The sequence below is a fragment of the Felis catus genome, chromosome D3 (assembly GCF_018350175.1).
Source record: "Felis catus isolate Fca126 chromosome D3, F.catus_Fca126_mat1.0, whole genome shotgun sequence".
In the NCBI taxonomy this organism is placed as follows: Eukaryota; Metazoa; Chordata; class Mammalia; order Carnivora; family Felidae; genus Felis; species Felis catus.
This window is the reverse complement of record NC_058379.1, coordinates 24,406,366-24,431,569: the sequence shown is the minus strand read 5'-3', so window position 1 is coordinate 24,431,569 and position 25,204 is coordinate 24,406,366. Positions and strand designations below refer to the sequence as shown.

General features: G+C 39.9%; 1 protein-coding gene across 4 annotated transcripts in view; it reads right to left on the bottom strand.

Moving 5' to 3' along the window:
- TTC28 (tetratricopeptide repeat domain 28) overlaps positions 1-25,204 on the bottom strand; it is a 627,778-nt gene that overhangs the window by 169,409 nt on the left and 433,165 nt on the right. For all 4 annotated transcript variants that reach the window (XM_023241623.2, XM_045042316.1, XM_045042317.1 and 1 more), the window contains one exon: positions 12,087-12,594. In XM_023241623.2, the coding sequence (XP_023097391.2) occupies positions 12,087-12,594 (508 nt within the window). The remainder of the gene's footprint in view (positions 1-12,086; positions 12,595-25,204) is intronic.

Here is a 25,204-nt window from a genome sequence, read left to right as displayed (position 1 = left end):
GTCTAGAAATATCTTTTTCCATCTCTGGGTCACTTTTTTTTTTTTTTTTTTTTTTGCTATTTACATTTCCCCTTTTCATGACACTTAACAGGAACTGCTTTGAATGGAAAGCAGAGGTGCGTGCTTTGGCTTCCTATACCATGGACATTATTAGATTCTGACGATCTGTGTAGTCTCAGCTACACTTTTCAAGCAGAACTAACTGCTCAGTGAATGTGTGGGTCCCAGAGGGGGCCTGTGAGCTGTATTAAAGGACAGCATACGGACCCGAGTTTGGATCTTGCCACTGAATTTGAGCCAGCATCTTTCCTTCTATGCCTACCACACAGCTTTGTAGTGAGAATGAAATAATGTACGCAAAGTGTCTATCTCAGTGCAAGTACTCAATAGACAACAGCTTCTCTGGGAAAAGAGAAGAAAGGGCTCTTCCGTTCTGATGGTGCCTATACTTCTCTAGGAGCACTTGCTGTTTTGTCCCTGGGCACAAGCAGGGACCACTGCTTCAAGGTGACCTATAACCCTTCTAGTGGCGCTTCTTCTTTTCCATCTTCTACTATGAAGGGTTGGGTGGGGGGGACGGTGTGCAGAAGAGGAAGCATCATTGGCTTTGAGCCCTAGGCGGGGTAATCCTAGCATAGCTCCTTAGTGGAGTCCACCCTTCTAGTGGGTATGTTCCCTCACAGAAGGGTCTGTGGACATGGATCAAATCAGAGACCTGAAGTCCAGCCTCAAGTCTGCCTCTCACTCTATAATCTTGGGTGACGCACAAACATTCGGTAATCTCTGAATAACAATAGTTTACTTCACAGGGCTATTAGAAAGACCAACAAGTGCTGTAAAACACAAATATGGTGAAATCACATTGCCATGCCAAGAACTTCTAAGGGATGTCTCAAAGACCCTTTGGCATCTTGAGCAGTTATTTTGAAAATGGCCCCATATGGGGCACCGGGGTGGCTCAGTCAGTTAAGTGTCCAACTTTGGCTAGATCATGATCTCATGGGTTTGTGGGTTTGAGACCCACATCAGGCTCTGTGCTGACAGCTCAGAGCCTGGAGCCTGCTTCGGGTTCGGTGTCTCCCTCTCTCTCTGCACCTTCTCTGCTCATGCTCTCTCTCTCTTTCTCTGTCTCAAAAAATAAATAAACATTAAAAAGAAGTTAAAAAAAAATGAAGATGGCTCCACAAATCACACTGTGGATTTCCAAAGAAAACACTCAGTGTAAATTAATTACTACCCACAATTATTATAAACATTTTACTTATAAAGCCAGGTCTCTCTCCCTGTCTCCAACACATAAAAATTGAAATGTGAAAAACAGATGAAATAGAGTGAGTGCCAGGTTACAGAATATTTTTTCATATACAAAGTAAATTTATCATAAGATTTTTTAGAATACTGAGTTCTACATATCTTCATAGTCATGATTTAATTCATAAAATTTATTCAGGAATAATATATAATTAAGGTACAATATGTGTATCCATTATGTAGACCTATATGATGGTGTTGTCCCCCTTTCCTTGGGGATTCAGAACTTTCTGATTCACATTGCCAAAATTTAATTTTTCAATATAGTTATTTAGGTGACATTTCTTAAATCTTAGAATTAGAACAGCTGAAAGTCAGCGCTTCTGGCGATTATCATTTATCATTTGCGGCACTGCAAATGAGAGGCCTGACGTTTACCCACCAGAAGAGCTACCAAACTTTTACTCTGACACATGACTCCCAGGATGGTTTGAAAACATGGTACAAAAAGGCCAAGCATTGTTTTATGAGATCTTAATGAGTCTTTCACACTATGGATCTCCTGAGACTAAATGGATCGAGTTTTTTTAACCTACCTGGGCTGTGATTTTCTCATATGTAAAATTAATTAATACTCCTGACCTCATAGGTTTGTGGAGAGGATTAAATATGAAAGTGAATGCAAATGTGGCATAGAGCAGGTCTCAGTACATGCCTGTTAGATGGAAAACCATAAGCTCCATAGGGGCTGGAACTACATTGGTTTTTCTCATTAAAATGTAGGCACTAATGTGCCTATCTCATAACTAATGTTCAATAAATGTTTGTTGAACAAAAGAATGAATGATTAAATGAACAAATGAATTCATGAACCACTTCCTTTTCTCTCCCAAAGAAGCTACCTTCTAGATCTGTCTTTTCGACTAAAAAGGGACAGTTATTTTTTAAATTTCAATTATTTTCCATAGATGGATTGTTAGATATTTGACCCCAGGATTTGATGGGGTCTCTCTCTCTCATATTTGACCCAATACTAGAAACAAAACCAGCCTGGACACTGTTGTATGTGGGAAGTAGCTTCTGAAATGTGTTCACCTTTATACATATTCCAGGGGCATAGTGGCAAACTAAGAGGTCACCCTCATCTGGAAGGAAGGCTATAATGGAGGGAGAGAGAGAGGGGAAAAGAGGCAGGAGAGGGAAGGGGAGGGGAGGGGAGGGGAGGGGAGGGGAGGGGAGGGGAGGGGAGGGGAGGGGAGGGAAGGGAAGGGAAGGGAAGGGAAGGGAAGGGAAGGGAAGGGAAGGGAAGGGAAGGGAGAGAGAAAAAAAACAAAGAAAAGGAAAAAAAGGAAGAAAAGTGAAAGGAAGGGAGGGAGGAAGGAAAGAAAAACTGAAACTAGCCATCCTTTTAGTGGTCTCCCTTCTCACTTTCCTGACTGTAGCTCACCCCAAGTAAGATGAGAGGCAATTGTCTCCAGTGAATGAGAAGACCTAGGATGATGACTGAGGACTTTAACTGAGGCTTTGTTCCAGTGACCTACTCTACGGCCTGAGATCTGACTCCAAAGTGCCTAAATTAGGATCATAAAGAAGGCCACCAAAAACCCAGAGGCTACAGAAGTACTGTCATGCGACTACAGTTGTTTTGAGTATAAAAGAAAAGATGGACATTTTCTAAGCCAAAATTAGCATTAACAATATTTTCACAAAGACACATGCTTAGAAAACAGCTAGGCTATTTGTTATTGTTCATAAGAAATTTGAAGAGTCTAAGTCATTTCTACTTCTTTTATCTTAAAATAAATAAAGGTGGATAATAAATATCAGTACGTGCTGAACACCAAGGACAAAGATTTCTTGTCTTCTCTACCTTCTCTCCATCTCCACAAGTTCTAGCCACTTCCCCCTCAGATGTGCACAGGAAGTTTCTATTGTCAGAAAACCTTCTTAATGGCTCAAATCTCATTGTCCTTGGCTTCTGTGATATCAAAGTGATATGTCCTCCACGTCCTGAAGCTCTCTTCTCCCTAACCTCAACCTGGATCCCCTCTACCCTCTGTGATCCTAACTCAGTCTCACTGGCTGGCTTTCTGTCTTTATCTTATAATGCCATTGAGATGATGCCCTCTTAATACCTCTTTCCAGTAGCATTTAATCATGTTACATTAAGTGAGAGAAATGCATATGGGACATGCACAAAACCAAACATCACCTGCTTCCCCAAACTAGTTCTTCCTGTCAGCCTTCCTGTTTCTTTTAAAAGGAACCACTCTTCCTCCAATCATCTGGGCACAACATCTGGGGATAAGCTTTCACTCATTCAATCTAACTATATAAGCATTTACTGAGTATCCACTATGTAGATATAGTTATAGGGGTTCTACTCAGTGATACAGAGACTGTAGATAGAATGCTGTTCATACTTCCATTGAGTTCTAATCCAGTAGAGGTACCTATACAAGTACACAAATAACCAAAATTTGTGATTGAATATAAATAAGAGAAATTTTGTAAGTGTTCCTAGGGCTGAGATGAGAGAAAGACTTACTTTTTATCAAGAGACTTCAAGTAGTGAACAGTATTTAGAATGATCCTAAAAAAAAGATGGGTAAACGTTAAACGAGCAAGATAGGGATGCAAAAGGCCTAAGTGGAAAAAATAGCTTGAGGAAATATAGTCAAGGATAAGAGCACAGCCAGTGTGGTGAGATAAAGGGAAGGTGGAAAAGCCCAATTTCAGGGAAAGTAAATAGTATGTACAGAGGAACAGTGCAGTTAAATACTAGAAATCGTGACAAGCCCCACTTTAAGGTAAGGACCCTGACCACACAGCTGTGTGCACTGTGGAGCAACTACTACCTGCAGAGCAGTTTTGGGAGAATCGGTCTCATACTGATGTGTGGGGTGGAGGAAACATGGAAGGGAGGGCATGGTGGTAAGGAAAACCCAACTAGTAGGCTAATGCAGCCACCTGGGCAACCAGGAAGGGACAATGAAAGAAAAGAACCCTTATGAGAATATTTATTTGACAACTGTTAGACTGTCAGTCAACTGAGAAAAAAAGGGAAGAAAGCAAAGATGATTTGAGATTTCTAAGACAGGCTGAATAATGCCACCCCCGCCCCCATATGTCCGCGTCCTACTTCCTAGAGCCTGTGAATGTCACTTTATATGACAAAAGGGCCTTTGCAGGTGTGATTAAATTAAGGGCTTTGAGGTGAGGAGACTGTCCTAGATTGTGCAGGGGAGTCTGATGTAATCATGACAGTCTTTGTAAGAGGGATGCGAAAGGAGTCGGGGCGGCAGAGAGGGCAGTGCAGTGACAGAAGCAGAAAGGAATGCTGCACGCCATACGTGGAGTAAGAGGCACAAGCCAAGGAATCCAGGCAGCCACTGGAAGCTGACTGTCCCCTAGAGCCTGCAGAAGAAACCAGCCTTGTTGATAAAATAAATTTGTGTTAAGCCACTAAGTTTGTGGCTGTTACAGCAGCAATGGAAAATTAGTACAGATAGCCAGAGGAGTAAGGCTGTCATCACCAAACTTAGAGAAGCTAGAAGAACTCAATTTAGGACAAAGAGACTTCACATCTGGACTCACTAACTCTGACAGATCAGCATGAAAATCGGAAGGAGTATCCACCAGGCCAATGGAAATTTGCAAATGATGCTCAGGCAGGAGGTTAGTGCTGGTGCGTATGGATTGAGAAACAATGCACACTAAAGCTGTAGTTGAAGGTACGCTGGTAAAAACAGTAAAGGGAGATATACAAAGAAAGAACAGAAAACAATCAAGGAACAAAAGACAAGAACTCCCATATTTAACAAATGGCAATACAATGGAAAGGAACCGTTAAAAATAAGGTAGGTTATCTGAATGACACAGAAAAAGGCCTTAGAAGGTAGAATTAAAAAAGCAGGCTGTAGGAAAGTCTATGTACTATGATGGAAGTTTTGGAAAAAAAGGAATAATCTGTAGACATGTGTATATTTATACATAGGATTGTATTGCCACGTGTTTATGTACATACTAAAAAGGTCTGGAAAGATTCTAACCAAATTGTTAACAGTGGTGAACTGTGAGAAGTGGAACAGGGAAGGTAAATAATGTAAGAAGGTGGATCTTTCTCTACTTTATTCACTTTGGTATCATAAGATTTTTTTTTCTTTTACAGAAGTGAGTATCACTTTTGTAACTTTTTTAAATTGCTTATTTTTTTTTTTTTAAAGAGGGACAATAAAAGCCAATGTAAAAGGTCCAGAAAGAGCAGTCAAGAAGAAAATCAGGAGGGCAGTACTTCACAGACAATAGAAGAGGAGAGAATTTCAAGGAAAAGTCTGAGGATACAAATGCTGCATATGACTAGGGAAATTTAGAACTGTCGGGGCGCCTGGGTGGCTCAGTCGGTTAAGCGGCCGACTTCAGCTCAGGTCATGATCTCGCGGTCCGTGAGTTTGAGCCCCGCGTCGGGCTCTGGGCTGATGGCTCAGAGCCTGCAGCCTGCTTCTGATTCTGTGTCTCCCTCTCTCTCTGCCCCTCCCCTGTTCATGTTCTGTCTCTCTCTGTCTCAAAAAAAAAAAAAAAAAAAAGTTAAAAAAAATTAAGAAAAAAAAAAAAGAACTGTCAAAAGATCTCTCAACTCAGCCATGAGGAGATCACTGTTGATCTTTCCAGGGCACAAAGGTGCCCAAGGCAAACTTTAATGGTCCGAAATGAATAGGAGGAGCTCCACTTCCAGTAATGGAGGAGAAGCTCCTTTCAGACCAGCCCATGTCTATATAAAGCCCAACTTTATAGTTATAAGGTCTCAGGGGGTGGGGAGTGGCCGGGAGGGATGCAGGGGGAGGAATCCACAAAGAGACCCAGTGTAACCAAAATCAGTGAGGAACTGTAGGAGGGTTGGAGTTGACCCTTTGAAGAAAGGAATAGCATTGGTTAAGTCTCCTATTTTTGAAATGCCAGGGAACCTTTTTTTTGGGGGGGGGGGTGTTGTGGCCAGAGGGAAAGCCCCAATTAGTGACATGTGGTCAGGCTACAACACAGGTAGAAACACAATGTTACTGGCTTGGAGAACTAGAAGAATGAGCCACAGTGGGAAGCCTTCAATTCTGAGTATAAATTCTACCCCAATCTCTATCTCCTGAAATATGCATGTGCAAGGCTGAATCTAAGCAGCCTAGTTAAAGCTAAAAGATCAGAACACACATTTCAGCTGCAGCCCACCACAAAGACTGAATTTGGAGCTTGAATTAAGCCAAGTTAACGGGTAAAAGATCAACAACAACAAAATACTGTTAAGAGAAATATATCAGAATCCATAGTCTCTCTAAAGTAACATTTACAATATTGGATATAATCCCATATTATTAAATATACAAAGAAACATTAAATGTGACTCATATTCAAAACAAAAGGCAATCAATGCACACTTCTGTGACTATATTAAAAACCACTGAATTATACACTTTAATTGGGTAAACTGCACAGTATGTGAATTATATCTCAATAAAGCTGTTATAAAACAACATTAACAACAGGCAATCAATAGGGTCTACCTCTGAAATAGACTCTTAACTACAGACAACAAACTGATGGTTACCAGACGGAAGGCCGGTGGGGAGGTAGGTGAAACAGGTGAAGGGGATTAAGAGTATATTCACCATGAGGAGCACGGAGTAATGTATAGAATGGTTGAATCACTATATTGTATACCTGAAACTAACACAACATTGTATGTTAACTATACTGGATTTAAAAAATAACGGGGTCTAACTCTGAGGTGACTCACACAGGCTTAGCAAACAAGGTTTTAAAAGCTTTTGTAGGGGCGCCTGGGTGGCGCAGTCGGTTAAGCGTCCGACTTCAGCCAGGTCACAATCTCGTGGTCCGTGAGTTCGAGCCCCGCGTCAGACTCTGGGCTGATGGCTCAGAGCCTGGAGCCTGTTTCCGATTCTGTGTCTCCCTCTCTCTCTGACCCTCCCCCGTTCATGCTCTGTCTCTCTCTGTCCCAAAAATAAATAAACGTTGAAAAAAAATAAAAAAATAAATAAAAGCTTTTGTAATAAATAGGCTTGGCTATGTACAGGAAAAATAGATGTAGTGAGCAAACATAAATCTTAGCAGAAAAACTGAAATGTTTATTAATAGAAACAAATTCTAAAGCTAAAAATACAATATATGTCTGATAAAAAATTCACTTACGCAGTAAAGAATTAACCTTGCCCAAAGAGAGGTCTGGACTTTACCCTCAGCTCTGGGAAGCAATCTCTAAGCCCTCAGAATGCTCTAAGAGTGTCTTTGTTTACGTGAGGGTGTTGACCATTGCCAAATAGTTGATGCTAACCGTGTGATTTACAGTGGGGCTTTTCAGCTCAACCTTCGGAGGGCTGGAAATGAAGATCGCCCAAGCAGGTGGTCAACCTATCTACGAGACCAAGATCCAATAAAAACTGGACAGCGAGGCTCAAGTGAGCCTCTCTGATTGATAATAGTCTGTGCATATTGTCAGATATTGTTGCTTTTCAGGCACTGGCACTGTCTGTGACTCTACTGGGAGAAGACAACGGAAAGCTTCCTGCTTAGAACTCTCCTGCCATGTGTCTCTTCCCTTGGCTGACTTTAATCTGAATCCTTTCGTTGTAGTAAACCATAACCATGAGTATACCAGCTGTCAGTGAATTCTGGGAGTCTTTCTAGTGAATTACTGAACCCGAGGGTGGTCTTGGAGACCCATGCTCATGGTTGATGTCTGAAGTGAGAATAGTCTTTGGGAATCTCAAACTTGGTATCACTGGATGGGTTTAAAAGCAGACTGGACATGACAGAATAAGGAGTTATTGAACTTAAAGGCAGATTAACAGAAATTTTCAAATCTGAAGAATATAGAGAAAAAAAGATTTAAAATGTGAACAGACCCTCAGTAATACATAGCACAATATTGAAAGACTTAAGAGTAATGCAGAGTCTCATGAACAGAGGAAAGAGGGAATGGGCAAGAAGAAACATTTGAAAAAATAATAGGTAAAAAATTCCTAAGTTTGGGGAAAGATCTGTATCTGTAGATTCTAAAGCTCAAAGTAGCAGAGGAAGGAAAAATATAATGAAATCCACATTTAGGTAAATTTCAGTTAAACTGCTAAAAACCAAAGTAGAGAAAATCTTGAAAGCAATCAAGAAAGAATTAGCACATGCTCTACATACTTTCAATTCTACTAACATATCATCAAAATAATAGTGACCAAAAAACAATGGAAAGACTACTTGAAACTGCTTTTTTAAAAAAAATCCATCAACCTAGAATTCTGTATCCACCAAAAATATCCTTCAAGAACAAAGGTGAATAAAGACATTTTAAAGTAAGTAAAAATGAAAAGAATTCATTACTAGCACACCTGCACTACAAGAAATGCTACATGAAGTTCTTTAGACTGAAGATAAATGATACCAGATGGAAACTCGGATCTCCATGAATGACTGCAAGTACCATAAATGATAAATAAGTGCGTAAACAGAAAATCTATTTCCTCTTAATTCTTTAATATAACTGTATAGAACAAAAAAACACACTGTATTGTGAAGTTTACAAAGAATATAGACATAGTAATATATGTGACAACTACAGCATAAAGAACAGGGAGTAAGGAATCAATGGGTTTATAAAGTTGTGAGGCGCTTACATTTTAAGGGAAGTGGTGTGGCATTAGCTCAAAGTAGATTGTGAAAATTTAAGGATAATATAATGCAATCTTCGAGCAACCACTAAAATAAATGCAAAGGGGTAAAGCTAAAAAGCAAATAGACAAGTTAAAATAAAACCTATCTGACTAAATTAACCACAGATTGTAGGAAAGGAAGAACAGAAAACAAAATATAAATGGGACAAACAGAAAACCAACAGTAAAATGACAGACCTAAATATAACACCAATAATGACATCAAATGTTAAATGAGTGAAATTCTCTAATTAAGAGGCCATGATTGTCAAAATCAATAAAAAAGCAAAATCAAACTAGATGTTATCTGCAGTTAACAAACTAAAGACACAGATTAAATAGAAAGTAAAGAGATGGAAAAAGATGGACCATACAAACAACAGGTATAAGAAAGTAGCAGTGAGTATATTTGTAGAAGATAAAGTAGACTTCAAGACAAAAAGGTATGACCATTGACAAAAAAAGAAATATTTCATAATGATAAAAGGGTCAATCTGTCAGGAAGACAAACACACAAATGAACATTTGTCCAATGACAGAATTTCAAAGTCTATGAAGCCATGTTTCACAGAAGCAAATGGAGAAACAGACAATATCACAATAATAATTGGAGATTTAACAATCTCCTTAGCAATTGACAAAACATACAGACAAAAAAGAAAGAAAGAAAGAAAATCAAAACAAAGATGACCTGAGCAGCACCATCACCACTGTGACTGACATCTATGACATTACATCTGCTGAAATCCTACAAAGTATGTTTTCTGACCACAATGAAATTAAGCTAAATTTAAAAATAAATAAACTAAATTTGATGATAATAATGTGTCTAGGAAAATCCAAAATATTTAAAATTAAATAAGCCATCTAGGAGGTAAAGAGAAATCACAAATGATCCTAGAAAATATTTTAAGTTCAGTGAAGATAAAAACATACTCTGGTAAAAATTATTAGATGCAGGTAAAGCAGTGTTTAAAGAAATTTTATATTTTTAAATGCTTGTATTAAAAAGAAAGGTCAAGGTCAATCACCTGAGGTTTGACTTTAAGAAGCTAGCAAAGTCAGTAGCAAGAAGAAAATGATAAAAAAAAAAAAAACAACCAGAAATAAGTGAAATAGAAAAGAGACAACAAGCAATAAAAAAATTAACAAAAGCAAAACTCAGTTCTTCAAAAAGATCAAGAAAACTGATAAATCTCTAAGTAGAATGATCCAGAAACGGGGGCGGGGGGGGGGGGTGGTGAGGTGGTTTTCAGGTACAAAATACAAACTACCAGTAACAAAACTGAAAGAGGGCACCTCACTAGATAGCCTACAAGCACTAAAAAGAAAATAAGAAAATATTATGAACAACTTAATGTCACTAAATTCAACACTTAGATGAAACGAGCAAAGTCTCTGGAAAATACAACTTACCAAACCTGACACAAGATGATAAAGAAAATCTGAATGGTCAATACGCACAGCCTTCTAAACTCCACGTTCCAAGCCCTCCAATCTATCCTACGTGCCACTCACTTGCCTTCCTTAAATATCTAGTCTATCTTCTTACTCCTACGTTTCAAAACCCTCAGGAGTTTCTGCTAGTGTATCTCTTGCCTAGTTTTCATACTAATCTGCCATCCTCTAGTGTATTCCTGAAGGGTACTCTGCCACCGTCCTTCAGACATGCCAATCCGTTCTTTTACATATGCCTTCCCATCAATGCCATCTCATTCCTGGCCAAATCTCACCTATTATTCAAGGTGTAAAGAGGTCTATAATCTCCTCCAAGAAGTTTCCAGGCTATTCTCAGCCCTTGGGGTCTTCCTTCTTGCAATTTCACGGAAACGCCAGCATCACTAATACTGTCTTGTAGAGAAGCCACTGTTGCCCTATGTATTTGTCTTATTTTCCCTACTAAATTGTAAGCTCTTTGAGGGCAAAGTTTTTTTTTTTTTTTTTTAACATTTCTATCCCTAGGGCAACTATTCCAGGATTCAACACTGAGTAATGATTCAATAAACACTTGCAATCTATTGAATGAATATATAATGCCAAGAGCTTATTTCTACGGTTCTTATCAGACTCTCTAGACTCTCATTCGGATCTCGATACTATCTTCAGAGTAATCTCCAGGGATCTGCCAGACATTTTCTAACAACTATATTCAGGAAACATATGGTTACAATAAACAGAGGTAGAGGTGACGGAGGAGTGCTAAAATTATATAAATAGACAAGGGGGTGCCTTGGTTTTGTAGGTCGTAAGAAAAGGGGGCTGAGTTTTACCTTCCGCTGCTACTAATACCTGATAAACATACACTAGTAGCAATAAGGCGACCTTCTCCTTGTCCTCTCCCTGCCCTGAGTCCATGTGGACACAGAACAAACAATGGGACTCGGGGATGAGTTCAGCTCATACTTGCAAATGCATCTGTTCCCTCCATTCATCGTGTACCCACATCTGTTTGAGTAGAAACAAGGTAACAGTGTCTTCTAAAAAGCAGCCAGTTACCAATACTTACTGTCTCTCACCATGACATATAAATTCCACCAAATTTATGTCTTAATTATAACCAAGTACTATCAAACAGTGACTGCAAATCTAACTTATTTAAATAGATCTTTCAAAAATAATTTTGCATTTATACTAAAACTAGCAGCGTCATTTGTGAATACACACACTTTTGAGGCAAAAATACGGTTTCCTGTGGCATTAAAGCCACCAAGTAAAGAAATCCCTTTAAACAAAATTCTTCTCAAATTCCCTTCCATTGATGACTTCCTAGCAGCTTCTCTTTCATTTAAAGCAAACATAGCTTTTATATCCTGATTTCATTCTCTTTCTCTCTAATTAGATAAATCTGGTTGCTCTTCTCTCTAAACAGATTACAAGGTTGGGGTGTTTTGTTTTTCCAGTATTCAGAATTCTAATCCTTGCAGCACTGTGATGGCAGGAAGGACCGTGTGATTTAGACCAGGCAGGCTCTAAGGAAATATATCTAAAAGAAATACACAACACACACAATGCGGAGATTCTTTTGACTACAGACACACAGATTCCTGTAAGAGATAGTGGGCTACCTCAGCTATTTCCAGCCCCATGGCATTGACCCTGAAATCCCGCAAGCAATCCTGTCCTTACCCAGATTGGAGGACGCTCGCCCCTCTGCAGCCCGGTCCTTGAGATCTTCAGCAATGCCCAGCTGCTGCTCATGGTACTGTTTAGCTCTCTCCAAATCCTGCATGCACCTGGCAGCATGGCCCAGGCCGGCATAGGCCCGCATCTCAATGGCCTTCTCCATCAACTCCTGTGCCAGCTCCAGCACGTAGTTGTGATAAGACATGGCCTTGTCAAAGTTTCTCCTGTAGTGATAGGCACTGCCCAGGTTGCTGTAGGCCCGGGCCTCTTCTCGCTTGTTCCCCAGGTCCTTGGCTATCTTCAGATGCTGCTCATGGCACTGCACAGCGTTCTCAAAGTCACCCATGGCAATATACACAGCTCCCATGTTGCCAAGTTCTCGGGCCTCCGAAAGCTCATCTTTGGATTGCTTGGCAAGAAGAACACACTGTTTGTGACTGGCCAGTGCATTGGGGTAGTCACCAATGGCTGTGTACACGTGGCCCAGACTGCTCAGGGCTGATGAAGCTGCCTGGATGGGGAAAGGATAAAGCAGAGAATGAAAAGCACATCAGAAAGTGGCTTTGGCTTGTTTTAGCAGATAAAACGTTCAGGGTTTGCCTGTGACCATCCAACTCAACTCCTAATGGTGTTTCTATCAGTGGGCTGCAGACCTGTGCACAACTGAAAAAGAGCCCATCCAAACAGCAAGTTCCTAATAAAAGACAACTGTAGTTTAATCAGTAACTTTTAATACCTAATCTCATAGAAACATAGAAAAAGGCTGTGTTCCGTATAACCTTCATTTTAGTTTAAAGACTTATTGACATTTCTAGTATTCTGCTATAACTCTGTTAATGGCCACTAACCTCTGTAGTGTAAGAAAATGTTGAGGAAAACCAGAATTAGTTATGACATATAATATAGCCGAGGAAATTCATGAAAAATCCATGCTTGGGTCTTTGCATTCTTGGGCATTTCTCTAATGCTTTCTCCCAAAGCAAATGGATAGATTAGTGGTAAGGGAGATGTTTAGGATGATAATTGATAATTTTGTGACTCAGGACCCACTGGAGGATCCTGTTCTCTTATCTTTTTGTTCCCTCAGTGGGACTTTATCAGTGCTGATTACCACGGAGGGCTTAGATTTGGACAAACCCCAGAGGAAAAAATGGGTGGTTCCAACCTAGGCCTCTAACTGGGGGGGGGGGGTCGGTCCCCATCTGGCCTCACCACCTCTTTTCAGGCCCACACTGACTCTTCCAGCTTTGTTCCTCATGCCTAGAGGCTCTTCTGACCCTGGCCTCTGTGCACAAAGATGCTATATTCCTCGTCTCCTCACAATGCTGGCCTCACCTGTGGTTCTTGTGTAAAGAAAAGTACGTGAGCCTTTTTTGTCTTAAAGGTTTCAGAAAAGGACTGTATGTTGATAGAGTGAACCCAATAGGGACAACAAAAACAACAAAAGAGTTACTAGGGTTCTGGAATCTTCCCCAAGTGTATATAGTCTTGGATTCTAGGTCTTTGGTTTCTAACTCCTTTGCAGAGACATAAAAGGGAAGTTACACTGGGCTTTTTCTAACCTCCTTATTTTTTTAATTGCTAATAATTAAGTTTTTATTTAAATTCCAGTTAATGAACATACAGTGTAATATTAGTTTTGGGTGTAGAATTTAGTGATTCGACACTTCCATACGATACCCGGTTATATGCTCATCACAAGTGCCCTTCTTAATCCCATCACCTGTTTAACCCATCTCCCACCCACCTTTTGATTCTACAAGTTGGAGACTTGCCTACCCTTCCCTTCCTTCATACTGTGCCTACAGCTAAACCCATGTATCCTTCTTTCTTCATAATGAACCCTCTTCTCGACAGGAGCATGTGATCCCGGCAGAACCAAGGGTGTGCTCAGTCACAGGTAGGCAAATGATTTCCACTGGGGCCCCAAAGCTAGGGAATAACAAGGAAGCAAGGCTGTCCCACCTGGAGCAAGGGTATTTCTTTATGAGATGTGTTCTTCGTACACTTCAGAACACTTTTATTAATATTTTATAGAAGTGAGTGATTTGCCACTCTATTTCTTTGCCTGCGAAATAGCAGTTCTTGATCAAAATAATTCAAGCACTGACCGTCTTTATGGTATCTGCAAATTGTGTATTTGCAAAGGGTTCCATATCATTTTAAGTTGCTTTTATCATTTCACAGATGTTCCAACAAAGAGATTTGGGAAAACAGAGGGGAAATAAATACTTAGAAATTTACTTTTTTGGGTTTTTCTCTGAGTAGAGAAGAGCACAAATGATTCCAGAGAGGTCACAATGCTGCAGTAGTGTGTTTCTAGCAGGAGCAGCAATGACGTCACCAAAGAGCACACCACTTGGACATATCCTGGTCTCAGCTTCCCACTTGAGGAGTCTCTTTGGGACAAGGTTAGAAGTGCACATCAGCACATTGCACACGGGCCTTTCTGCTGCCCACACCTCCCCTCCCCCCACCCAACAGTCTCCTTTTCCTCCTTTGCTGCAGGCCTAGGGACTCAGAGCCTCTTTCCTCTTCTTCTGTAATGGGTCCTCCCACCTCACTCTCTGGGGTTCTCCACCCAAGCCTGGTTAAGGAGCAGAACACAGTCCACTAACCCTCCTACCTAGAAATCTTTGTTGCACACAGATTTTTCACTAAAGAGCTAGTGTAACTTAGAATCAGACACACTTGGGGTGCTTGGGTGGCTCAGATGGTTAAGCACCCAACTTTTGATTTCAGCTCAGGTCATGATCTCATGGTTCATGGGATCAAGCCCTGCGACAGGCTCTGCACTGGCAGTGTGGAGCCTGCTTGGAATTCTCTTTCTCTCCTTCTGTCTCTGCCCCACCCCCTCTCACATTATCTGTCTCTCAAAATAAAGAAACTTCAAAAAAGAAAAAAAAAGAGAATCAGACACATTTGATTTAAAACTGTACTGCCCATTACTAGCTCTGGGACCTTTAGAAACTTAACTGCTCTGAGCCTCAGTTTTCCAGACAGTTCTAGGTCCCAGCAGTGCACCAGGAATTGAGTGTTTTCAAACTCAGCCATGAGCCTCCGTCAAATGTAAAAAACATAAATAATTCACTAGATAATTCCAAATCGTAGATCTGGTTGGAGGCAATGAGCCCTCAAACACTGCAGGGGATGGACTTTATAAGGCCTGGGGCAGGCACAACACCCCAGGCATCTCTGATCCTAGGAACTTCCAGCTTATGGCAAATGATAGCCACGGGATCTCCTGCTTCGGATTTTCATTTCTCTAAATGCTACGGAGACACAGGAGCTCCATGGCTGAAGTTCTCTGAACATAAGGAAAGGGAGTATTGGGGCATTTCCCCTCTGGGGTGTGGGAAAATGAGGGGAGGACTACTATATTCGCTCTTCCTGGGGCACCCTCCAGTTACTAGGCAGCGCCATCAGGCTGTGGCTCTCCATGGCAGGTATCCCAGAAACCAGCATCTCTAGAAAGGATAATATAATTTATGAAGCACACATCACAGCCTCTGAAATTAGAGAGGCAGTCTTGATGCAATATAAGGATGGAACAGGATTTAGTCAGAAGCCCTGGCTGTGTAACCCCGAGAAGTCACTTCACTCCTTCATCCAGATTTCCTTTATATGTAAATTGGACTGATAAGGACAGTGTACATACTTTCCAAGGCAAGGATGGGGACAGATGAAGCAGTGCATGTGAGTGTCCTGCAGAAACCATAAAGTTCTCTGTGAGTGCATCACTAAGGTGTGGATGGATGGTTTACGACTGCAAGCTGGCTGGGCGAAGCTCTGTCACCTAGCAGAAGGCAGTAATGGCAACTGAAAACATCAGTCATTATGACCAAACAACTATATTCCTATCAGTTGCCACAGGAAATAAAGTCCAGTGTTTTACAGCCCTTGGGCAAATAACATGGGATGATATTTATCAGCTAAGTGAATTACAAATTAATCACTTGTCTTTGTTCCTGTTCCTGTAGAATAAGCTTAGATCTGAAACATGGTTTCGGGCTGTTAACGAGAATCTGAAGATCCACCCTCTATAGGGAATCACAGGCCCCACCTCAAGCAGATGCTACATTTGCCACTAAGGTTCACGCTGCCTTTGTAGATTAATCTCTTTGAGATTTTTGTGCTAGAATAGCAGCAGCTGCTTCCCACAGTGGAAACATTTTGGAACATCTGTATTTGAATACTAAAATGCACACAAACAGTTATGCTAACAAACTATCTGGTTGGGATAAGACAATACTTTTCTCTTTCTACAGGATATAAATTACTCATGTTCCTGCCAAAGCATGATATCAGCTGTAGACATAGCACACAGGAGTCCTCACCCTTTGCTCTGTGACCTGAATATTTGCAGAAGAACCACATCTGACAAGTCTGTTTCATGAGACTAAAGAAGGAAATTTGCTCATACATTTTCAAACCTTTAAACTTTTAGCTTGAGCATAAAATAGAGAAAGTTTAAACTACCCAAACTATAACCACATTGATAACATGACCATTAAAGATTATTTTATTTTACTTTATTTTCCATTAAAGATTATTTTAAAGCCTATGATTGTTTTCCTTCACATCTAGCAATCCCCCCCAACTCTTACTGTATGTATTTTTCATATGGGTTATATTTTGTGGGGAGATTAACTGCACATACAAAGAATACTGCAGGTAGTTTCTTAAAGGGGTAAATACAGGGGCATCGGGGTGGCTCAATCAGTTAAGCGACCGACTTGGGCTCAGGTCATGATCTCAGGGTTTGTGAGTTCGAGCCCCGCATCGGGCTCTCTGTTATCAATGCAGAGCCTGCTTTGGATGCTCTGTCTCCCTCTCTCTGCCCCTCCCCTGCTTGGTCTTGCGTGCTCTCTCTCTCTCAAAAATAAACATTAAAAAAAGGGGGGGGGGATACACTAGCTAGTACCAGAAATGTGGTTTTTCTTCTTTACTGACTAAATCCACATGCACCTTGTATTCCATGCCTGCGAGTTCAGCATCCACAATCCCAAGGTCCTAGGTTAACCCACTACAACCCAAGAGGGAGAGCGATGTAGAAGAAAAGGGACAGACTCTCAGATCAGGCACACACAGGTTCAATGACAAACTGTGTGATGCTGCACAAGTTATGTGATGTTTTTGAGCCCCAGTTTCCTTGTCTGTAAAATGGGACAATACCTTCCAGTGCTGTGGTGAGTACTAAATAAAAAGTTTAAAGATGTGGTAGAAAATGACCAGAAAATAGAACATGAAGTTATGTCACCAGAACTAAAAAGACAACACAAGACGCTTGCCCCACTGATGGTAAGATGTATAATCATTTTCATATACTGAAGCGCATTACTCATATTCTTCTTCAAATGTAGGCATGAGAAAATTCGCCCTTTACCCAGGGGTATTCTAGAATCATTGGCACATCCAACACTTAATATTGCTAAAAGCACTTTACTTCAAGTGGTCAAAGCCGACACAGACATTGGCATATTTAGGGTCTGTCGGTTGATTTGTTCATCTTTTCGTCCATTCGTGAAAAGTCTCTAGGCTTACATAAACATAGTCAACTAATTTTTGACAAAGGAGCAAAGGTAATTCAATGGATAAAGGATAGTCTTTTCAACAAAGGGTACTAGAGCAACCAGACATGCACATATGCAAAAAGGTCAACCTAGACGCAGACCTTACATCTTTAACACAAGCTGACTTGAAATGGCTCATAGATCAAAATGTAAAATGCAGAACTATAAAACTCCTAGAAGATAGCATGAGAGAAAATCTAGGGGACCTGGGGTTTGGCAATTGAATTTTCAGATATAAGACCAAAGGCATGACCCATGGGGGAAAAAAGTGATAAGTTGAACTTTATTTAAAAGTGCTATGTAGGGGCGCCCGGGTGGCTCAGTCGGTTCAGCATCCAACTCTCGGTTTTGGTTCAGGTCATGATCTCACGGTTTCATGAGTTCAAGCCCCACACTGGGCTCTGCACTTACGGTATGGAACCTGCTTGATATCCTCTCTCTCTCCCCCTCTCTGCCCCTCCCCTACTCATGCAGTGTATCTCTCAAATAAATAAATAAACGTAAAAAAAAACTGCTCTGCAAAAGATACTGTTAAGAAAATAAAAAGATAAGCTATAGGCTGGGAGAAAATATTTGCAAAACACATATCTGACAAAAGGCTTGTATCCAAAATATGCAAACAAACAAATAAACAAAACCTTAAAAGCTTAACAAAAAATTAAAAAAAAAAAACAATTTTAAAATGGGCAAAAGATCTGAATAGACACCCTCACCAAAGAAGATATAATGATGGCAAATAAGCATAAGAAAAGATGCTTCACATCATATGCTACCAGGGAATTGAAAATTCAAACAATGAGATAGCACTACACACCTATTAGAATAACTAAAATCCAAAAAACTAACAACACAGAATGCTGGTGAGGATGTGGAGCAACAGGAACTCTCATTTCATTGTTGGCAGGAATGCAAAATGGGACAGGCACTTTGGAAGACAGTTGGGCAGTCTCCTACAAACTAAGCATATTCTTACCATATGATCCAGCAATCCTGCTCCCATGTACTGACCCTAATGAAATAAAAACTTATATTCACACAAAAGCCTGCATATGAATTTATAATTACTAAAAACTGGAAGCAACCAAGACGTCCTCCAAAAGGTGAATGCATAAACCCTGGGACATCCTTACAATGGAATATTACTCAGTGCTGAAAAGAAAGGATGGTGCCACAAAGAGACATCCAGGAACCCTTAAATATACATTGCTTAATGAAAGAAGCCAGTCTGAAAAGGTTGCATACTGTATGATCCCAACTATTGACATTCTGTAAAAGGCAAAACTACAGAAAAAGAAAAAAGAAAACAGGAAATCAGTGGTTGCAGGGAAAGAATGAATAAATAAGTGGAGTACAGAGAATTTTTAGGACAGTGAAACGCTTCTGCATGATACCTAAATGGTGGCCACAGGACATAATGCATTGTCAATAGGCTGTACAATACCAACAGTGAACCCTAATGTAAACGATGTAAACTGTAAACTTCAGCTGGCAATAATATACCAATATTGATTTGTCATTTGGTTTTTTTTTAATTTTTTTTAACGTTTATTTATTTTTGAGACAGAGAGAGACAGAGTGTGAACAGGGGAGGGGCAGAGAGAGAGGGAGACACAGAATCTGAAACAGGCTCCAGGCTCTGAGCTGTCAGCACAGAGCCTGATGCGGGGCTCGAAGTCACAGACCGTGAGATCATGACCTGAGCCGAAGTCGGACGCTCAACCAACCGAGCCACCCAGGCACCCCTGATTTGTCATTTGTAACAACTGTATCACACTAACACAAAATGTTAAGAATAGGGCAAACTGAGTGGAGGAGAGCAAGCAAGTGGGATCTCTCTGTACTATCTCCTCGATTCTCTATAAATCTAAAAGTGCTCTACAAAATGAAGTCTATTAATTTAAAAATAAATAAATTGGGAGTTTTGCTCCTTTGAGGAGTGGATAATTCTGGGAAATGGTAACAGTATGAACAAAGGCATGACGTCTGACAGTGTATGTAATTATTGGAGAGCAAGAAGCCACTCAGACCTGGGAGTAGGGACAGTAGCTACAGGGGAGCAGGTATGGAGAAGTTCTATCTGCCCGTCAATTTGCAAAATCTAAAGCGTTTTCCATTTCCGTGTATGTTGCTTCATTTGATCATTATGACAACTCTTTGAAGTGTGTTGTTATTATCATATACATTTGTGAGATAACACTAGATTCAAAGTGTTAACGTGACATGCCTAAAAGTATGCAGTTAATTGCAAAACCAGGGTTCAGACCCACACACTTCAGACCCTAGTTCTCATGCTCATTTGACTACATTACAGTTGAGCCTCCACTGAGGAATTTACAATCCACCCAGTGAGGCAATAGTGGCCACCAGTTTAAGCAGGGGGCTGACCCGATCAGATCCGTACTTTCATGTATTTCCATGAAACAGGTAAAAAGAGGGGAGATCAGTAGTCCCAACAACATAATGCTTCGCTGAAATGACAACCAGTTAGAATATAATAAGATTTATTTTAAGCACCGTTGATATCTAACGCAGTCTTTCGAGATGTTCACAAATATTCTGGCTTCTCTCCTTCCAAGCAGGTAAGATTCCCATCGCTGCCTACATGAAGTCGGGTGTGAGTGGCTACATGACCTTCTTTGGCCAATACATGTAATCGCATCCAGGTGAAACTTGAGGAACGGTGGGTGCTTCACTGTGTCCTCTCTTCCTTTTGCCACACACTGCTTCACCAGGATTGAACTTCAAGTGACAAGCAGAGCAATATGGCACAGAGCTGACCCTGGCTGACCCTGGCTGACCCATAATGACTATGCACTGGGCACAAGAAAGGAATCTTTGTTGTTTTAAGCCACTGAGATTTGGGGATTTATTGTTATTATAGCATAAGCTGGCCTAGGCCTTATCAATGTGATACTTAGCATAAGTCAGTAATTTTCATGCTCTAGTCATCATAGTTAAAGTTAGCACTACCTAGTCATTCAATTATTTGAATTATCATGTTTCTGGATGATGAGAGTTTAGGCATTTGCCAATTACCATAGGCTATGGATGTGGAAATTTTAGATATTTTTATAGAAAAACTAAATCTGAGAAGATTTAAGTACTAAAATCAGAACTTAGTTAATCTTCTTAAAAGCTTTCTTTAAAAAATTTTTTTTAATGTTTATTTATTTTTTGAGAAAGAGACACAGAGCGTGAGCAGGGGAGGGGTCTCAACCCAGAGACAAGTGCCTACTTGGTAATACTTTAGCCAAACTGGAGGCCTCTTTAGAGGGAATCAATAGCCACCCCAATAGAAAACTTCAGAAACAGGAGACTGAATTAGGTTCTATGGGGTCTGTGCACTTCCTACAGTCTGAAATGACACACACTCTATTTAATAACTGTACTGTAGCTTGAAAAGTTACCCTTATCAGCAACTGAGCTGATAAAGTAAGTCTGTGTAAAAGGTTAATGGTCATGAACACTCAGAGTGACCTACTCAACAGTCACACAAAACCAACTGGACAAAAATAATCAAAAGAAATTATTATCTGTATTATTGAGGACATTGTCCACAGTATTACCCAATGTCATCTTTTTAAAGACCAATGGAAACATTTCTTTCAGATTTCAATGCTTCTACCAAGGAGATGCTATGGTTTTATCTTTTTAAAAAACTGTGAATATTATAAGTGGTCAAATTTACCTTTTTGTTTGGATTACCAGGAAGCTTATGGCTCGATGCAGAGTTTCCCTAGACAGAATCCCATAATATGTGTGGACTCTGTCCTGGCTTCAGCCTTATGACATAATCCTAATGCGCTCATTACTCTGATTTCCTCCCATATATGTTTTATGCCCTGCTCCCACAAATCCTTCTTGGATTTAAATAGAGAATAAAACAAATCAACAAAACACAAACAAAATAATTAAATACTGAAGCTGTTGGTAAGAAGAATGCTTCCTGAAAGGGGATCTCTAAGATTTGTGAACAGCCAACAGCCTGAGGAAGAGACTTAAATACCACCCAAACCGGCAAGTTTTAATTATATGGTCTTTGGGATTCTTCAATCATTTTTGTGCGTGTGTGCTCAATAATTGGTGCCAGCTTTATCATACTCAATCTAACTAGTTTGTCCCAATACCTAAAGCTAGGGTTGGAGGCCTGTTGTGCACTTGTTACTGAAAAGAAAAGAGGGTGGTTTGTGCACATCTGAATTCTTTCCACCACGTACTATGCCAAAGTGGGAACAGTTGGTTTGAATCTATGACTCTGAGCTTAGAGAATGGTTAGCGGTCGTTACAGCTTCTCCATAGTAACCTGTCAGCCTTTTCTAATAGTGTGGGGCCAGAGGAGCTTTCGTAATAATTATTTTTATCAAAATTATATTAGGGTTGGAAGAATAACACAGTGTCAGAAAGATCTATTACCTAGACCTAAGAGTTGCTATCACAGGTGATAAATTATTTATAATGCCCAGCATTAATACAGCAATGTTTTCGAACCAAGGATTTGTAAATGTCCTTTGCAGATGCAAATTAACAGATTAATAAGGAAACAAGCTTTCTTGTATGAGAAGCTGAGATGACAGATTAGCTATTAAGAGCAATTTATAGGTCATAAGATATGAAAGTTGGCAAGAAACACCACCTCGGCTGGCTCTATAAATAGTAAAACTGCATTTAGTTTCCCAGAGGTATCCTGTTAGACATTTTAATTATACCATAAAAACTGCCAGAATTTATAATGGTTTCATTTTTTAAAAAACTTGATGCTCCATGTAAACTTGATGCAATACAACAGGCATCTGTACTATGTGCTGTAACTGCCAAGTTGCAGCCTACGGAAGAGCGTGTGCTACTTCTCACGAAGGTCCTCAAGCGGTAAGGTCGATGCTGAACACCAGAGGAAAGAAATGCTACTTCCTAACATCTCCTCCAGGTAACTTAAGGATTCCTCTCCCTCCTTCAACATCCTAACACCTCCCACTGCAGCCCCATGCTATCCACCTAGGATGCTTTTTCCAAACAACTGTCTCCATTCTACATAGCTCTTGGGCCACGAAATGATGACCATGTAAAAATCCTAGAGTCTTGGTAGTCCTTTTAGGGAGTTGACTTTACCTTACTTCCTTGAAATAGTTAAGATCATTTTTGGAAACTTATTTCCCATTCTCAGTTTCACCTACATCTTCGGTTTTATTTGGGGGAGTGATAGGCAGATAACCTAGTCCCAAATAAGTTTTTAAATGACATAATCCACTCAAGTTTCTTATGCGATAATTGGACCTGGGTTAGGAGACATATTCTGCCAAAATGCTGTCTCAGTCCAATCAAAACTGTTCCGTTCTACACTTGCCGGCCAACCTGACTTTGAGTAGGCTATAAAACATTGTTCTGTAGGGGGTTGGAGTGTACTCAGTCACCCTTTGAAGACAGTACTTACACTGAATCGTAAAATCTTGGCTTTGGCTGGGCAGGATATAACAGAGAAATTTGGAGAGAGAGACAGACAGAAAGCATGTATGTGTTCGAGCGCATATACAAGGGGCAGAAGAGACATTTCTTAGAGGGATGAAAGCCCAAGAAAGGACAGCTTATTTGCAGGGGCCAGCAGATAATGGTTTAAGCAAGAAATTTTTAAACTGGATGGGAAGGAGACCCCAGGGGTCCTGGAAATATGTTAGGAAATCAAGAAACAACTGAGAACTTCTGCTACCACTCAGGAAGGAATATCAATACAGCCCGTTCACTGTAAAGGATAGGTCCTAATGCAGACTTAGACCTGAAATGCATGGCTTCTGACTGTTCAAGAATAAATGGCCCACAATCTCAGCTCTCTGTACATTTGCTCACTCCAGAAAATCCATTCTATTGCTGTTGGATGATTCCAAACTCAGATTTCTGAACAAGAGACGGAAAATTTTAGAGCTGGAAGAGACCACCGAATCCACCAGTTTTCAAACTTTGCTTAAAACAAATTACAAATATGTGTGATTTGTGTGATTAAAGTATACTTGTTTAGGTTAACTTGGACTAGGGTTTACTCTTCTCCCCAAGCTATTAAGAGAATCGATGGCACCCTGAAGGATTCTGTACGGCAGAGTTTGAAAACCACTTACCAATAAAACTCCAATGTCTTTTGATGTAGAAATTAAGGCCAAGTGATGTCAAGTACCTTGTCCAAGGGTCAACCCACTAAATGACCAGCAAGGGCAAGTCTAGAACCTAGGACTTCAGGTCCCCCCACTGGTACCTCCTCACTCTGCTTTGCAAAATCCCACCACGCCATCTCACAGTCACCTCAACCTCAAGCCCTCACTGCCTTTCCCAAGTCTCCTTCACTCTTGTGACTTCCATGATAAACAAAAGAAGTGAATGCTATCACTATTTCTTCCAACCAGTCAAAAGTTCAGCATTATCTATCATTCACTTTTCCCTGTCTTATGGCCCTCACATTCAGTGACCACCCAAGACCAGCTTTATTAGATTTCTGAAATTATTATTACACTAGTTTTTATTTAATAATCTTTACTCTAATGCCAATGGTTTATATACGAGATCCACTTAGAATGAATTTCTGACAGTTTTATTTTAAATAATAAATATTATTCTTCAAAATTATGTGGCAGTGTTAACAGAAAAGGTTGGTGATACATTTTAAATACATGCTGCTTTTCTCTCTAAAATCCCAGCTGGCTATTCAGTGACAAATTCAATGGCAAACTTTAATTAAACTTTAGTAACTTTTCTAACAGCTACAGATTCTGTCTCCTGAATAATAATGGACTTAGCAATGCCAAGGTAATACAGTGATTAGAACTATCTAGGTTTGAATACTCTCTCTGCTGGCTATGTTCCCTTAAGGAAGTTATTGTCTCTGTCCTTGTTTCCTTATCTATAAAGTGGGGGTAACGATATCTGTCTCATGGAATTGTTATAAGCAGTCATTTAAAGAGCTTAGAATTGTGCCTGGCATGTAACAAGTATTCAGTTACTGCTAGCTGTTATTACAGATGCTAAATACTAATAAAATTGAGTAAATTAGGTAATTTTAAAGTCATATATTTATATTCACTTAATCTGTTTTGTACATTTATTTAAAATTTAAATGCACTAAATTAGTGCCTTCCTTCAGCTCTCTCATTATATTAATTTAAAAAACCTGAAAATGTCATTTCCCTTGTGTTGCATTTGTCACTGTTCCTCTGGCACAAAATTTATTTGGGCATGCAAGCACATAACATTCCTTTTTGGGAATCCCCAAAGAAAGGAGACATTACACCAAGATCTAAAAAAGGAACATAACACAGTCACTGAAGAAAACCAAAATTTTAATTAATATCCTAGCTTATTTTTTTAAATATTAGCTTACTATACAAATATCCAAATTGACATTAAACATAGGTTACACTGATAGATAGAATTTCTAATTACAAGTATGATCAAAATTTTCACCATGTTAGTTTTTATGTTTGTTTTTCAGTGGTATGCTTGTTTTGGATGAAAGTGAACACCAGAAAACATATTAAAGTTTCGAAGGAAATATGCTCTAAAGCAAAAAGA